At 57.2% G+C, this 14430-nt stretch overlaps 2 protein-coding genes across 3 annotated transcripts; one reads left to right on the forward strand and one right to left on the reverse strand.

Moving 5' to 3' along the window:
- Positions 1-204: 204 nt before the first annotated feature.
- On the forward strand, positions 205-8023 carry LOC106839790 (aflatoxin B1 aldehyde reductase member 3-like). Its single transcript, XM_014854750.3, has 7 exons — positions 205-706; positions 3097-3284; positions 3446-3550; positions 4313-4409; positions 4639-4738; positions 6060-6189; positions 7021-8023. The coding sequence occupies exons 1-7, from the start codon at positions 469-471 to the stop codon at positions 7186-7188; spliced, it is 1026 nt and encodes a 341-aa protein (XP_014710236.1). The 5' UTR covers positions 205-468; the 3' UTR covers positions 7189-8023.
- Positions 8024-8347: 324 nt separating this feature from the next.
- MRTO4 (MRT4 homolog, ribosome maturation factor) lies at positions 8348-14404 on the reverse strand. Of its 2 annotated transcripts, none has more exons than XM_014854749.3 (8): positions 14266-14404; positions 12290-12348; positions 11267-11370; positions 10238-10319; positions 9931-9998; positions 9274-9425; positions 8810-8886; positions 8348-8705 (listed from the first exon to the last, which is right to left on the reverse strand). In XM_014854749.3, the coding sequence occupies exons 1-8, from the start codon at positions 14291-14293 to the stop codon at positions 8556-8558; spliced, it is 720 nt and encodes a 239-aa protein (XP_014710235.1). In that variant the 5' UTR covers positions 14294-14404; the 3' UTR covers positions 8348-8555. The 2 variants fall into 2 exon arrangements, with proteins under 2 accessions (XP_014710235.1, XP_044625781.1); XM_044769846.2 differs by having other exon boundaries at positions 11267-11392.
- Between the last annotated feature and the right edge of the window lie 26 nt (positions 14405-14430).

Consider the following 14430-nt stretch of genomic DNA (forward strand, 5'->3'; position numbering starts at 1 on the left):
AGAGAGCCCCATCCCGGAGGGCACAGGGACCCCGGGACAGTTCAGGCGCCAAGCCAAGGGAGGTGGGCAGACCTGGCAGGGAGTCCGCCGGAGTCCCAGCCCTCAGCCTTGGGTGCCCTGGCAACTCTCGGAACAGGCTCACCCATCCCGGCCTTGCGGCCATGACCCAGGTCACCCGCCCGAGGCCACAGCCCTCCGGCCCTTACACGGTGGCAGCGCAGAACGGCCTCGAAGCTCGGCGGGAGCCGTGGGGCATGGAGACCGCGCACATTGTCTTGTAGTTGAACTTACACTTACTCGATGACTCAGCAAAAACCTCTATCTGCCCCTCGCTCCCCCTGCCCTCTGCCCCCAGCGCCCGTGGGCGGGGCCGGCGCCGTCTGTTAAAGCAGAGCCCGGCTCCGGGGCAGGCTACTGTCGCCTACTGCTGAGCCCTCTCCCGTGCTGTCCGAGTGTCTTGCCACCGCCATGTCCCGGCTGCTGTCTACGCCGCGGGCCGCCTCGGCCGCCGGCGTCCGGCCCGCCACCGTGCTGGGCGCTATGGGGATGGGGACCAGCTTGGACGCGCCCGCCAGCGCCGCGGCCGTGCGCGCCTTCCTGGAGCGCGGCCACACCGAGATAGACACGGCCTTCATTTACACCGACGGCCAGTCCGAGACCATCCTGGGCGGCCTGGGGCTCGGGCTGGGTGGCGGCGACTGTAAAGGTAAGGCCTGGCCCCCGCACCCGGCCCCAGACCTCTCCCCGCACCGTGCAGCGCTGACCCGGCCCCAGCCGTGCACCTGCCGCGGTCAGGACCGACCCCTTCGCCCCCTCCCAGGGCGCCATGCTCCCCTGGCCACCCCGCAGCTCTGTGAACCCCAGCTCCTCAGGCCTCATCCACATTTAGACCCGATCAGCCGGCCAGGGCTTTGTCCTGATTCCTTTCCTCTGTTCCCTTGGAGAAGGCAGCCCAGGAGCCTCCCTCCAGCAGCGTCCCATCTCTGGTCTAGCCGAGACCGACTTGGCTAGCCCTTCTAGAGGGCACTGCATTGGGTCTGGCGCTGTGCAGTCCCGGCCCCCGTTCCTGTGCCTGGCTTGTGCCCCGTTCAGGGCCATCTGCAGCAACCCTGCCCGTACCGCCCTGGCATTCCCTGGCACAGCCCGGATCAGGATTTGGGATGGGCGGGCAATCGGCTTCCTCCCTGCTCTGGGCCGTAGGCTTTTCTCCGTGGAGCTCTGGGTGCCCTGTTCGGTTGGCAGTGCCTCTGCCTGGCGAATCTGGGAGTAGGGGTGGCACGGTGACTAACCTCCCTCTCTGTGCCGGCCTCCCTCTGGGGCTGTAAAAGGGAAATTGACACTAACGGGATCCAGGGAGCTCAGATTTTGGAGCTGGCTGAGGATGCCGGCAGAGGGAGCACTTCCTGGGAGGGGCCGTGGAAGAACGCTCAGAACAGGGAACCTTAGAGCTTGAAGAACTGATAGGAGTTTGCCAGGAAGAGTCAGAGGAGAGAGGGCATTCCTGCCTGTGGGCGTGGGCAGTGGGTGTGCAAAGGCGGGGAGACGTGAGTGCCCAGGGTGTTGGAGCAGGTGGGTGTAGCTAAGTGGGGATGGTGTATGGGGGAGGGGAATCTCCCTCCTCCACCATTGGCCACTTGAACTGCTCAGGACTGGACCTGTGCCTGGGGTGGGCTCAGCAGTGTTACTGGCTATTATTAGTGTCAATTAGCACCCTGGCCAGTGCTCTCAGAGGCTCTTGGCCCTCTCTCCTGGGAGAGTCCTGCTCGGTTTGTCCTGTGACTCACAGCATGGCACATCGGGAACGAAACGGGAATGTGCATGCCTCTTGGTGTCTCACTCTTTCTAGATCACCTGCTTGCCTCTCCGTGACAACTCTGATCTTCTTTCTGCTTGTTTTTTCTTCTGCAACCCTCCTTCAGGCCCGAGCTGGCTGGGCCCGGCTCCTTAAACCTCAGGTTCGATTCACATCAGAAGGGCTGGGGGCCCAGGCTGAGGAGGTGGTGGGATGGAAAACTTGCAAGTGAGTGGTCCTCAGCCTGCGCCCTCCCCCGTGTCCAGGAGTCGACTGCCTGCCCTTTGGCCTGCGAGGTTACTTTCTGAGCATGAAAAGGGCAGGGAGGGCCCCTGTCACCCACCAGTGGCATCACCTAGGAATCTCGCTGGGGGGGCAGGGAGAAGAGTGCTTAGTCCCCGACTCCCACAGGTGGCAGAACCCGGGCCTTTTCTCCGTGGGACGTTGCTCTAACGCATCCCTGCCTTTCCTTCTCTGGTCCCGAGAGGAGGCCTCTTGCACGTCTTCCTGAGTTCCTGCACAGTCTCTCCCTGCTGCTCTGCCCGATTCCAGACCTGCCCTGGGCTTCTTTGGGCTTCGCTCAGAGGCATCTTTCAAAAGTGCAAAGCTGACCACTTAGCTCCCTGGCTGAAAAGTGCTCAGAGGCTCCCCATGGCCCCCTAAAGTCCAGATTCCCCGGGGTGCCCTCAAGACCCTCACATCCGGTCTGGCCCCTTCTCTTGCCCGGCGTCCACCTGGACCTGGTGTGCTAGATCCATGGAGTCTCAGGCCCGGCTCCTCACTTGCCACGTCCTTGCTTCTGGGGGGGCCTCTGACTTTCCCTGGGAGACTCAGACTCCGGTTTTAAGGAAAGTCATCCCTGAACTCCCGGCGGGCCTCACGACTCTGCTCTGGGCGCCTCTGCCCCCTCGGGTGTATCTCTGCCTCGCTTACTGTGTAGGTGCCCTTAGACAGTGAGTCCTCGAGGGCAGTGACCCAGCGCTGGGTTCCTCTAGGCCTGCTGCGTCCATCTGCCTGGTGGCAGTGATACTGTTAGCATGTTATCATAATGAGCACGTCCTTCCGCATTCTCATCAATCATCGGGACCTCTCTATGAAATAGTACAATTGTCCCTCAAATTACAGTTGAGGGTATTGAGGCTCAGAGAGGTTAAGTAACTTGGAAAGGTAACAGACTAATAGGTCACAGACCTACTAGTAATTGCAGAGCTGGGACATGAATCCAGGACTGTCTTAACCATTACACTAGACCCTTCGCAGTGTTTGGTAAACTGGCCTCAACTTCCATCTCTCTCCTCCCAAAGTGAAAATCGCCACCAAGGCCAATCCACTGGGTGAAAATACCCTGAAGCCTGACTGTGTCCGGTTCCAGCTGGAGACATCACTGAAGCGGCTGCAGTGTCCCCGGGTGGACCTCTTCTACCTGCACCTGCCGGACCACAGCACCCCCGTGGAGGAGACGCTGCGTGCCTGCCACCAGCTGCACCAGGAGGTGAGGGCGGCCCCTTGAGCTTGGGAGGAGCTCACTGCTCTCCTTGCCCTGTCACTACCCAGGAGAGTGGAGCTGGGGACAGACCCCCTCTCGGCGTCCCATCCCGGTCTCCCTTGCAGCTCTCCTGCTGGGGTGGGATGTGACCGCTGCCTCCCCTGCAGGGCAAGTTTGTGGAGCTGGGCATCTCCAACTATGCCGCCTGGGAGGTGGCTGAGATCTGCACCCTCTGCAAGAGCAATGGCTGGATCATGCCCACCGTGTACCAGGTGAGGGCCGGGCTGCATAGGCCTCCATCTCAGGGCGCCTGCTCATCCCGGCGTTCCTGGGCCACTCCTGCTGCCCCTGTGCCCTCCACGTGGCAGCCCCTCCCCTACTCACAGCCTGCAGCTGGCTCCCAGGTGGCCGCAGGGTCATGTGCAAGCTCCTCAGCCTGGCCAGCAGGCACCTGCTCGCTCCAGCCCGGACTCCTCTTCCCACCTGCATGGGCCCCTTGTCTGTCTCTCCCGCTTCCTCACCCTGCACCTCAGCCTGGAGCACTGCCCCCTCGTCCCCTGGCAGAAGTGCTCAGGCTCACTGGATGCTTCTCCCTCTTGAAGCCTTCCCCACCCCATTGGAGCCTGTCATGTCAAGCTCTGCTTGTCTCCTGCTCATTCGTTCAGCACATGTTCGGGCAGCTGCTTGGAGCCAGGCACTGGTCACAGGACCTAGCAAGTGTGTTGTCATTCCCTCTGTTCTCGAGGATCCCTGTCTACGCTCTACCTCACTAGTAAATCCTCAGCGTAGGGGCCTTGTGTTTTGGGCTTCTGGTTAGAAGCCCGATGTCCAGCCTGTCATCGGTGCTCAGAAATGTTGGCTGAATGAATGAATTTTCCTTGGGCACTAGCCCCCTCCCCCACCACCACTAAGTATGTGCCCTGATTGTCAATATCCTGGGATTGTTAGGGTCTGACCTGAGGTTCTCCAAGGAGCAATTTGGGGTCCCACCTCTGGGCATGGGCACCCACTCCACCTGGTCCTTCTACGTGCAGGGCTTGTACAACGCCCTCACCCGACGGGTGGAGACGGAGCTCTTCCCCTGCCTGAGGCACTTTGGACTGAGGTTCTACGCCTACAACCCTCTGGCTGGTACGGGCGGCAGCGGGGCGGGCTCCCCTGGGGGAGGGCGTTCCTGGCCCTGTCCTGTGTCTGCCTACTCCTGACCGGAAATCCAGGTCCAGGACCTGGGAAGCAGGGCGGGTGTGACCAGAGGCTGGGCTGTCCTTCATCCCTCCGGGGTCTCCCACCATCCTCCCCAGTCCAGAGCAGCCTCTGGGCGCAGTGCGGGCCAGTGGGTCTGATTGCAGCCTTTCCGCAGGGGGCCTGCTGACCGGCAAGTACAAGTACGAGGACAAGGACGGGAAACAGCCTGCGGGCCGCTTCTTTGGGTATAAGTGGGCCGAGTTCTACAGGAATCGGTGAGCTGGGGGTCTGCGTCAGTGCAGGAGGTTACCTGGGTCCCCTTAGCATGACATAGAGCGTCCCTGGGGCTGCTTTCTTGGGGCCCCTGCATTCCTATCTGTTTGACTGAGGCCCCTTCCCCTCCCTGAATATTCTATGTGTCTCTGGGAGGGATTAGGGGCCTCGATTGGGAATGTGGAGCCTGGGCCTTGTGCCAGGTCTGCAAGCCTGTGTCTCTCCCTGGGAAGACTCCCCCTGCCCACAGCGGGAGGGGACCTTGGATTGGAACCTGGGAACCCTGGGTCATGCTACTGCCCCACAACTAGGTGGCCCTGTCTCCTTGGGCCAAGGAGTCTTAGTTTTGTAAACTCTTGGCAATAAAATTGTCCTCAGTGTCGAAAGGGATAGGCGAGCTGCCCTGGAAACAGCGTTCCTCCTTCTTTTTCACTTTCTAAATTCTGAAAAGTTTATCAAAGTAACACAGTGCTTGTTCCCAGGGAATAGCCCCCTTTCCACATGGCGCTCCTCAGAGGCACGATTCTAGATTCTTACAGCTTTCTTCCCTCTGGCATCTTCTCTCTAATGGAGGAGAGCAACAACCCAGGCTTCGTGCGAGAGACTCGATGTGAGTTTGTGGAAATGGCCGCGGGCTTTTGAAGCGGTGGAGTGTTTGATATTTGGAGTCTCTGTGTGTGCACAGCTGTGATTTAAATCCTCATCCAGCCCCCGCATCCCCCAAGAGTTTCTGGGAACAGCGGCCAGGTTTAGGGACCGTCACTCTAAGCAGTGTTTCTCCAGGAGCTTTCACACCACCAGGGCCCGGGCCTCACGCTGGAAGATCCAGGCTGATGGTTTCCACCTTGTCTGCTCGTCAGTTTATAAAGCATCATCAGGTCCATTATCTCCTCTATGAGTCGCATTCAGTTTCTGGGGCTGGCATGGCATGTGTCCTTTCCTCACTGAGCAGGTCAGAAAGTGAAGGCAGGTGGCTCAGCCGAGGCCAGAGCCAGGACTGGTCGAGGGTCCAGTCTGTGACCGGGGCTCACAGATGTGGTGCTGTAGCTGCTCCTGGGTCCTGATTCAGGAGTCCCGTTGTTCACATCTGGTGAGCACGATAAGTGTAAGGGTTCTTGCCCACGGCATCCCCTCTACTCCCACCACCGACTGCAAAACAACAGCCTGATGAAGGGCCCAGAAAGCCACCTGCGTTCTGCCAAGCAAGGCAGTGAAACCTCCACGAGGAGACGCTGGCCCCTCAGTGCCCCAGGCACTGGGCTGGGGTGGCTCCCTGGACTGGCCCCATGGTACTGACCCGTGTCCCCCTCCCCATCTACTCAGCTACTGGAAGGAACCCCACTTCCAGGCCATCGCCATGATGGAGAAGGCCCTGCAGGCTGCTTATGGACCCAGCGCCCCCAGCATGACCTCGGCCGTCCTCAGGTGGATGTACCACCACTCCCAGCTCCAGGTAAGCCCGCCGGCCCTGCAGGGTCCACTCCCGCTGTTTGCTTTTTTGGAGGTGTTGAGGGGGACTGGAAACAAGGAGAGGCTCCTAATTATTGGGGGACTTCTGAGATTACTCGTTTTCCTCCTCTGCACTTTCCCCATGGCATAGGTCTCTGGGTGGAAATCCTGTTCCTAGAGAAGGTTCTTAAGTGCCACATTAGACACATTCTTGCTCCTATTAAGTGTGGTTATCCCACTTCTACATTTGAGGCCACTCGCTCACAGACACTTCTTCCGTTAGCCAAGTCCCTCGGCTGCCTGTGGCAGGGCATGAGCACAGCTGTGACTCTGAACCCTGCATGCTGTTGTCCCCTGGCATTAGTTCCGTCCCTGGCCATCCACTCTGTGCCCCTGGTGGGGATGCCCGCTTCCCTGCCGCCCCATGGTTCCCTGACCCCTTCGTCTGGCCCGCACATCATATACCAATGGCTGCCCTTTCTTGAGCACCTGTTAAGTGCCCGGCCTGAACCAAAGGACTTCACCAAATTCTAATTCCTGGAATCACCCTGCATGGTAAAGAAGTCTGGAGCTCAGAGAGCTCAGGTAAGCAAGCCACGTCTACCCAGCTGCCAAGAGGCTGAGGAGAGTAGCTCTAACTCAGGTCTGTCTGCTGATGTCACTTTTTGGCACAGTTTAGAGCTGTTTGAAGGCAATATAAGTTCTTTCTCGAACAATAGAGGGCATAAACAGACGTCAGATCTCAACTCTTGGCAGGGGCGAGGCTGGCATGGCAAGTGTGTTTCTGGAGTCTCTGTGCATTAGTGTCCTGACCCCTGGCTGTGCCCCTTTGCAGGGTGCTCACGGGGACGCGGTCATCCTGGGCATGTCCAACCTGGAGCAGTTGGCACAGAACTTGGCAGCGGCTGAGGAGGGGCCCCTGGAGCCAGCCGTCGTGCAGGCCTTCGATGAAGCCTGGAACCTGGTTGCTGAGGAATCTCCCAATTACTTCATATACTTCTGAGTTGATGTGCCCCAGGGCACCCTCTGCCTGTCACCTCTTTCATTCTCTCGCCCTGGCCAGTTCTGGCATTAAGCAATTTAGCCTGGTCTTTCCGCATCATCCCTGTTCACGAGCTGTCTACTGCCTATATTCTTGCAATCCTCACAGTTGCCCTCCCATGTGAAAAGGCAGGGGCTGCGATCTACTTGTTTCCTGTCTGAATAAAGCAGCCTCTCTACCTGGCCGCAGCCCCAGCCCAGAGGGAAAGTGGTGATTTGTTTCCTCTGCTGCCCGCAGCCTGTCGCCTGTCCTTCCCGAGGGCTTGGGGAGAAGGGGGCAGGAGTGGACTCATCTTCAAAGGGCAGAGGCAGTGGGTGGGGCCTCCCCAGCCTCCTGTCCTGAAGGCAGCCTGAGTCCTGACAGCAGGGCTGCTGGTGGCCCTCACTCTCCTACACATGACAGAGAAAGGGGGCCACACAAGCACTGCGACGTGGATCTTCTCTCCTTCAGAAACGCCCTCACTGAACATTTACAAACAGATCAGCTAGGGCAGAAACCTACCAGCAGAGTCAGCACCGAGCATAAAACCTCCCAGGGGGCTGGCCCCGTGGCCGAGTGGTTAAGTTCGTGCGCTCCACTGCAGGTGGCCCAGTGTTTCATTGGTTCGAATTCTGGGCGCGGACATGGCACTGCTCATCACACCACGCCGAGGCATCGTCCCACATACCACAAGTAGAAGGACCCACAATGAAGAATATACAATTATGTACTGGGGGGCATTGGGGAGAAAAAGGAACAAAAAAAAAAGAATAAAACCTCCCAGGACGCTGGGTGACATTTTCAACACACACTCTCCACTTCAGCGGTGGCTTCACTCTTGTCTCAGCTGAAGCCTCCTGTCTTCTAGTCCCCTGTGACCCTCAGCCCTGGCTTAGGAGTGTGTGCGTGTGCACGTGTGTAGGGCAGCCAAGTGCAGCCAGGGGGCCTGTTCTCAGCAAATCCCCATTTCCAGCAAGGGGCACCGAAGGCCAGAAGGGAGAAGGCCCAGCCCTGCTGGCTGCTCTCATGTCCCCAGAGCTGCATGGCCGATGTGGACATGCGGGAGCCAGTGCTGGAAGCTGGCTGTGAGGTGAACAGTGGGAACCCTGGGAATCCAAAGAAAAGGCCAAACCCAAAGGCCTTGTTTTTGAGGGACATCGCTTTTGCTGTCTACAGGGAGACACCCTGGTGACAGTTTTATTCTTTATAGAACAACAGTCTGTCCCTATTGCCCTCCCTTATCTTGATCCACAGCAAAATGACTGCTGTCCCCCGGGAAGGGCGGCGGTCCCGGGGTCCAGGCGACATGACGCTTGGATTGGCTGGGAGCCCCTTGGTCCCCAGTCCCATCAGCCGTCATCTTCTTCCTCTGATTCTTCTTCTGACTCAGACGCGCTCTCTGGCAACTCATCTCCCATCTGTTGGAGCCTTCCAGACTGTGCATCCCACATGTATTTGATGGTCACCTTGAATTCGGCCATCTCATACCCAAAAAGCTTCTGCGAGAGACAAAGGGCAGCAAGAGTCAGGAAGAGCGCGGGTGACCAGAAGTGTCTGGGGCCCCGCCTGCACAGCCTGCAGATGCCTGAAGGGGCCGACTCACCAGGACACGGGCCTGCTCTGGGGTCAGCACGTCGCCCTCCTTGCACACCTCGTAGTCAGACAGCAGGGTCACCACACCTGCAGAGAAGGGAGCCCCAAGCAGTTAGTTCTGACACAGAGCTTCCTGCCGGCTGCCCAGAGCTGGGAGGAACCTGGCTGGCCACCCCTCCCCCAACTCCAGTACACGCCAGGGTAGGGACCCGTCAGCACCTCAGCTGCCGGGAGGGTCTTCAGGGCAGGGACTGCCTCCCTCCTGCCCCGCAGTGCTGTGTTCTGGCTCCAAGTCACCATCCACTTTGCCCCCAGCTGTGAGGTGGGCACTCCCAGCCCCATTTTCCCATGAGAGAAAGGAGGCTGGCAGAAACAACCTGCTCAGCCAGGGAGGGGAGAGCAGCCTGTGGGCTTGGAAGCCTGTGCTCCTGGCCTCTAAGCTGTAACCCTTCAGCTCCAGGGACTTCCCCATACCTTTCTGGAGGGCAGTGGGCAGGCCCAGCTGCCTCAGCTGTGGCTCCATGGAGTGGGGGAACTGCTCCAGGGGCCCCGGCTCCAGGCTCACAGTGAAAGTTGCTTTGTTCCCAGCTCGGGCATAGTCCATCTCTGTGTATTTCGTGAACCACCTGACGGGGAAGAGAAGTGGTAGGAGGAGAGGTTTTTTTTTTTTTTTTAAAGATTTTATTTTTTTCCTTTTTCTCCCCAAAGGCCCCCTTTACATAGTTGCATATTCTTTGTTGTGGGTCCTTCTAGTTGTGGCATGTGGGACGCTGCCTCAGCGTGGTTTGATGAGCAGTGCCATGGCCGCGCCCAGGATTTGAACCAACGAAACACTGGGCCGCCTGCAGCGGAGCGCGTGAACTTAACCACTCGGCCATGGGGCCAGCCACTAGGAGGGGAGGTTTTTGACTGGCCCACTAGCCCCCTGAAGTCAGGCTCCCCCTGGGCCTTGCCTAGGCCCCCTCCCAGTCCATCTCTGCTGCTGGCCGGCAGCCAGCCTGGAGCACCGTCCTAGAGAGTAGAGACGCAGTAACAGGGGTCTAGGAACAGGTTTTTCCTTGATGCCTCCACTGCATAAAGTCCCGGGATTATTCCTTTCCTGGAATCCTCACCACTCCTCAAAACACTTACTCGTTCACTTCCTCCTTAGTGCGATTGGTGAAAAGGAGACCAACTTCCCCCCTCAACTTCTTGCTGACCTAGGAAACAAAAGCAGGGTGGGCTCGGTCACCGAGCAGTGGGTCTCAACTGGGGACAATTTTGCACCCCTCCGCAGGGAACATCTGGCAACATCTGTAGATATTTTTGGTTGTCACAGCTGGGAAGGGTACTACTGCGTGTATGGAGGTTAAAGGACAACCACAGCTTTAAGCCAGGCGTCGCCCTCCCTGATCCCGCGTGGCCTGGCCCCAGCCCCTCCTGTAAGCGCCAGCCTCACCTGGTGCAGGTTGTCTTTGTACTCGTCAGACGGGCTTCGACCCAAGGCCACCATCATCACTTTGTTTTTGCCAAAGAACATCCTACAGAGAAAAAGAGGGGTCCATGAATGGAGTGCCCTGCCTGGCCCTCCTTGCATTTAATGGGAACCAGCTCCAGTCCTCGGAGCCAGAGCCCAGGCCCAGCTGTTGTAGCAGGAGGCGTGGCCTCAGTCTCCCACTTCTGCCTCACATCCCTGCCCGTTCTCTGTCCCCAGTCCAGGGTCCCTTTCATTATTTCTCCTCCCCACAGACCTCGACATTCACAATATTTTGTCTAGCAGCCCCACTGTCACTGTTATGTGAGCCTGCCCCCCTGCCCGCCTCATCTGGATGTGCAGAAGAGGCACATTTAATGGTCTGAACCAGAGCTGACCCAGCAAGAGTTGACCAGAGTCACCCCCAGCACTGTCATAAATCCAGCCCAAGGATAGGTACTTGCCACACGGCTCGTGCAGCCTGTTCTCAAGTCATGTGTGCATCCCATAGCACATATAGTCATGTGTCACAACGACGGGGATATGTTTTGAGAAATGCGTCGTTAGGCGCATTGTGTTGTTGTGCCAACATCTTAGAGTGTACTTACACATACTTAGATGGTATAGCCTACTACACACCTGGGCTACATAGTACTAATCTTACGGGATCACCGTCACATCCGTAGTCTGTTGCTGACTGAAATGCTGTTATGCAGCGCATGACTGGACTGACATTCTAAAACTGAGATGTTCCTAAAAGGATCAGACCCCAGGGTCAAGGGAGCCTCTCCTGGAGAGATCACTGCTCAGACCTTCCCTGAGCAACTACCAAGTCCTATCCCCCAAGGAGCTCAGTGCAACACCAGCTTTAACAGTTAACAAGTGTCCGTCAGCGGGAGCGGCACTTTGTCCTTATCAAGGTACCAGGTACCCAAGGGTCAATACCTGCCCCATATTTGAGAGCAGCCTGGCCCCTTCCCATTCCAAAGGGCCCTCGTTCCACTGACTGCTCACCGGCTGTGCTTCCAGGCGTTCCGGATGTCCTTCAGTTTGCTGTTCCTCATGTTGGCCACAGAGAAGATGAAAAGGTACTTGTACGTGTCCACACATTTCCGAAGCTGCGGGACAATTCATGGGGCTCTGGAGTTCAAGGCGCAGGACGAGTTGGGCAATACTCTGGCCCCAGATGGGAAAGAATCTGCTCTAAATTCTACAACTGTGGAAGTCTGGAGCTGCAGGCCTCTACTGTGGCTGTCTCCCCCTCACCTCCACTACTGAAGCCAGGATCACTAGGGACCGGCTCCCCTGAGGCAAAGCGGGTGTGACCCCAAAGTGCAGGGCAAGCTGAGCCATGGGTCAAGATCCCAGTCCTCCCAAATTTCTGACTTATCTGTGGCCAACAGTGGAATCTGCCACCTCTCTTTGCCTTGTGTGTTAGTTGTTGACAACCTGGAAATACTCAGTTATACTAGGAAGGCTCCCGCTACACGGAAGCACAGAAAGCCATTATTTACTCATAAGGGGAGGCAGCTCATCGGCCCTGCTCTGCCCCCGTTGCTGGGTGCAGCCATGATAAGGTGGTCTCAAGAAAACAGAATCTTTGTGCAGGAGAAGATGCTGCTCCCACCCAGCCCGCAACCCGAAGCAGTGCAGACAGCGGGTTGGTGCATTTACCTGTAACTGGCAACTCCCCAGCTTTCTGACACTGGGCAGGCTCACTGAGCTCTGTGAGCTTCAGCTACCCACCTGCACAACAGCGATAACGTCACCTCCCACCTACCCCATGGGGATGCTGTGAGGATGGAGTGGAATGACACATGTGAAACGCTCAGCACAGAGCAGGACACAGAGTAAGAGCTCAATCAAAACTGGGACTCGCTGCTGTGGGAGGTTTTGCTGATGCTGCTGCTAGAGGAAAAAGGCCTGGGATTGGCAGCTGGTGTTTTTTTAACAGTACGTTTCCCTGACAGGCAGCCCTACACCCACCTTCATAAACCAAACACAAGGTCTGGGAAAATAAAAAGAACAAGCTCTTACCTCTTCTATCAGGTTCTGCTTCAGTTCCAAACCTTTCTTGGCAGTTTTGGTTAAGGAAACTAATACAAAGAAGAAAAAGGAGAGAGGATGAGAGACAAACCTGGATGCCCTGGGGACTTTTTCTTCTCTCCTCAGGCAGCTCAGCTGGCCCGAGCCAGTCTGAGGAAAGGCGCCACTATTCTGGCATGCAAGGCTATTCCCAGGGTCCTCAGAGTGCCTACTCTCCAGTGTTCCTGAGCCTGGAGATCCCTTGATATATTTTCTGTTGCTTAGACAAACTAGGTGCTCCTTAGCATTCTTAGGCTAATCTAAAAACCCCTCCTGATGTGTGGGGACAGGACTCGTTCCTGCTTTTGGAGTGCTTTCAGTGGCACACCTAGCCTGCTGGCTGACTCAGTCCCTTTCTGCTCTTGGCCAAGGTGCACAGAGACCATCTCTGGCTGGCCTCTGCATGGAATGATGAGCCTGGGGACTGTATCTCCTCTGCCACACCTTGTTTTGCAGTTTGGACCCACAGGTGCAGCAGTGCCTCTCTGGGGGGAGACAAACACCTTTACTGGGGCCCAATTTGTCCTTTACCCAGAGGGGTTTGGCATTTGCCAAATCTGACCAGTACTCCCCCCTCAGAACCCAGTCATTCCACACTAAACACAGCATCAAATGCAAAGCCCTGGGTGCCCCTAGGAGGGGGCCACCTCTTATTCATCCTGATTGGCACTCACAGTGCCTCTTCACAAGGCACACATGCATTACACACAGAAAGGTAATCACACCAGTCAGGGGCATGTGCAGCACAGGAGGGAAAACAAAATACAGCTCTCCATCGCCCATCATTTCCACAGCTACAGGTGAGGACCAAGTCAGCATCGTGCTCTCTTGGATTACTGCTGGTCTCACTACTTCCATCCTTGCCCACTGCTCCTACCTTCCCCAGCCTATTCTCAACATGACAACTAGAGCTACTTTTACTTTTAAAAGTAAACTTAAACCACGTCATTCCTCTGCTCAGGCTCTCTCATCCTGTTTCACCTGGGTGTGAAAATCAATTCCTTGCAAAGGCTTTTAAAGCCTGCCCACTCGGCCCAATTCTTCTCCCTTCTTTTTGCTCACCCTGCTCCAGCCACACTGGCGTCTAGTCCCACAACGTATCAAACATGCTCCTGTTTCAGGACCTCTGGCTCATGTGCTACCCTCATCAGAGAGACCTTCTCTGGCCACGTTATATAAAATACTATCACCTCTTCCTCTCACTTTTTCTCCATGGGACTTATAATTATCCGACTTCATTTATTCGACTTTTCGTATTTTGGGGGGATATATTTCCCATGACTAAAATATTAAGCTCAATGAGTGTTCTAGGCCTTCCTTGTTGTAACTGTTGCTTCCTCCAACGCCTAAAGTGTGTCAGGCCCCTAAATATTTGTTGAGTGAATGTGCTAGAGAGCCGAGGTGAGAGGGAAGCCACCACAGTAAAAGGTAATCAGGAATGCTTCCTTAGGAAGTGCCCTATGAACGAACTGACAACTGAGAAAGAGCCAGCTATGTGAAGATCAGAGCAGAAGCACGCCAGTCAGAGGGAACTGCAAGTAAAAACAGCCAGGGAACAAGCCTGTGCTGAAGGAAAGGCAAGGCGGCCAGGGTGGAGGGAGCCCAGAAAGCTGAGAAAAGGCTGAGGTCGGAGGGGTGGACCAGAACGAGATCGGGCAGCTTGGGCATTCAGAGGCTGTTTCCCGGCTCAGTTGGCTCTGGAAGAGCTGTGGATGCCGGGCAAAGCAGTCTCCGCTCCCTTGACCCGACCAGCCTCCAGCCCCCTCCGGTGCTCCCGCCGCCCCGAAGCCCCCATCCCAGCTCGCAGCGAGCCCACGGAGCTCCTTGCGGAGGTCCCGGCGTCCCATTCCGTCCTCTCGAAGCCCCCACCGCAGCTGACAACCAGCCGGCGGCACTCCCCACCGGGTCCCAAAGTCCCCTTCGCCAACCTTTCTTGTCGCGCTTGGATTTGGGCATCGCTCTGCAGCCACGTGCGGCGGAAGCCGGGGCAGCCTGTTAGGACCCCGGCGGCGCGGGGGCCTCTGGGATGGCCCTCGGGGGCTGCCCTCGCGCGTGCCTGACTCAATCTGCGCTGCGGCCCGCTGCCTGCGCTC

The sequence above is a fragment of the Equus asinus genome, chromosome 5, assembly GCF_041296235.1.
Source record: "Equus asinus isolate D_3611 breed Donkey chromosome 5, EquAss-T2T_v2, whole genome shotgun sequence".
Lineage (NCBI taxonomy): Eukaryota > Metazoa > Chordata > Mammalia > Perissodactyla > Equidae > Equus > Equus asinus.

What these genes read in the sequence shown, in the direction of transcription:
- LOC106839790 (XM_014854750.3), top strand. Translation starts at nt 469, where the DNA reads ATGTCCCGGCTGCTGTCTACGCCGCGGGCCGCCTCGGCCGCCGGCGTC. An exon ending in TCATGCCCACCGTGTACCAG is followed by an intron (nt 3,551 to 4,312) that starts GTGAGGGCCGGG and finishes TTCTACGTGCAG; the next exon opens with GGCTTGTACAACGCCCTCAC. An exon ending in CGCCTACAACCCTCTGGCTG is followed by an intron (nt 4,410 to 4,638) that starts GTACGGGCGGCA and finishes GCCTTTCCGCAG; the next exon opens with GGGGCCTGCTGACCGGCAAG.
- MRTO4 (XM_014854749.3), bottom strand. Translation starts at nt 14,293, where the DNA reads ATGCCCAAATCCAAGCGCGACAAGAAAG. An exon ending in ACAAAGACAACCTGCACCAG is followed by an intron (nt 9,999 to 10,237) that starts GTGAGGCTGGCG and finishes TTTGTTTCCTAG; the next exon opens with GTCAGCAAGAAGTTGAGGGG. An exon ending in CAGAGCAGGCCCGTGTCCTG is followed by an intron (nt 8,706 to 8,809) that starts GTGAGTCGGCCC and finishes TGTCTCTCGCAG; the next exon opens with AAGCTTTTTGGGTATGAGAT.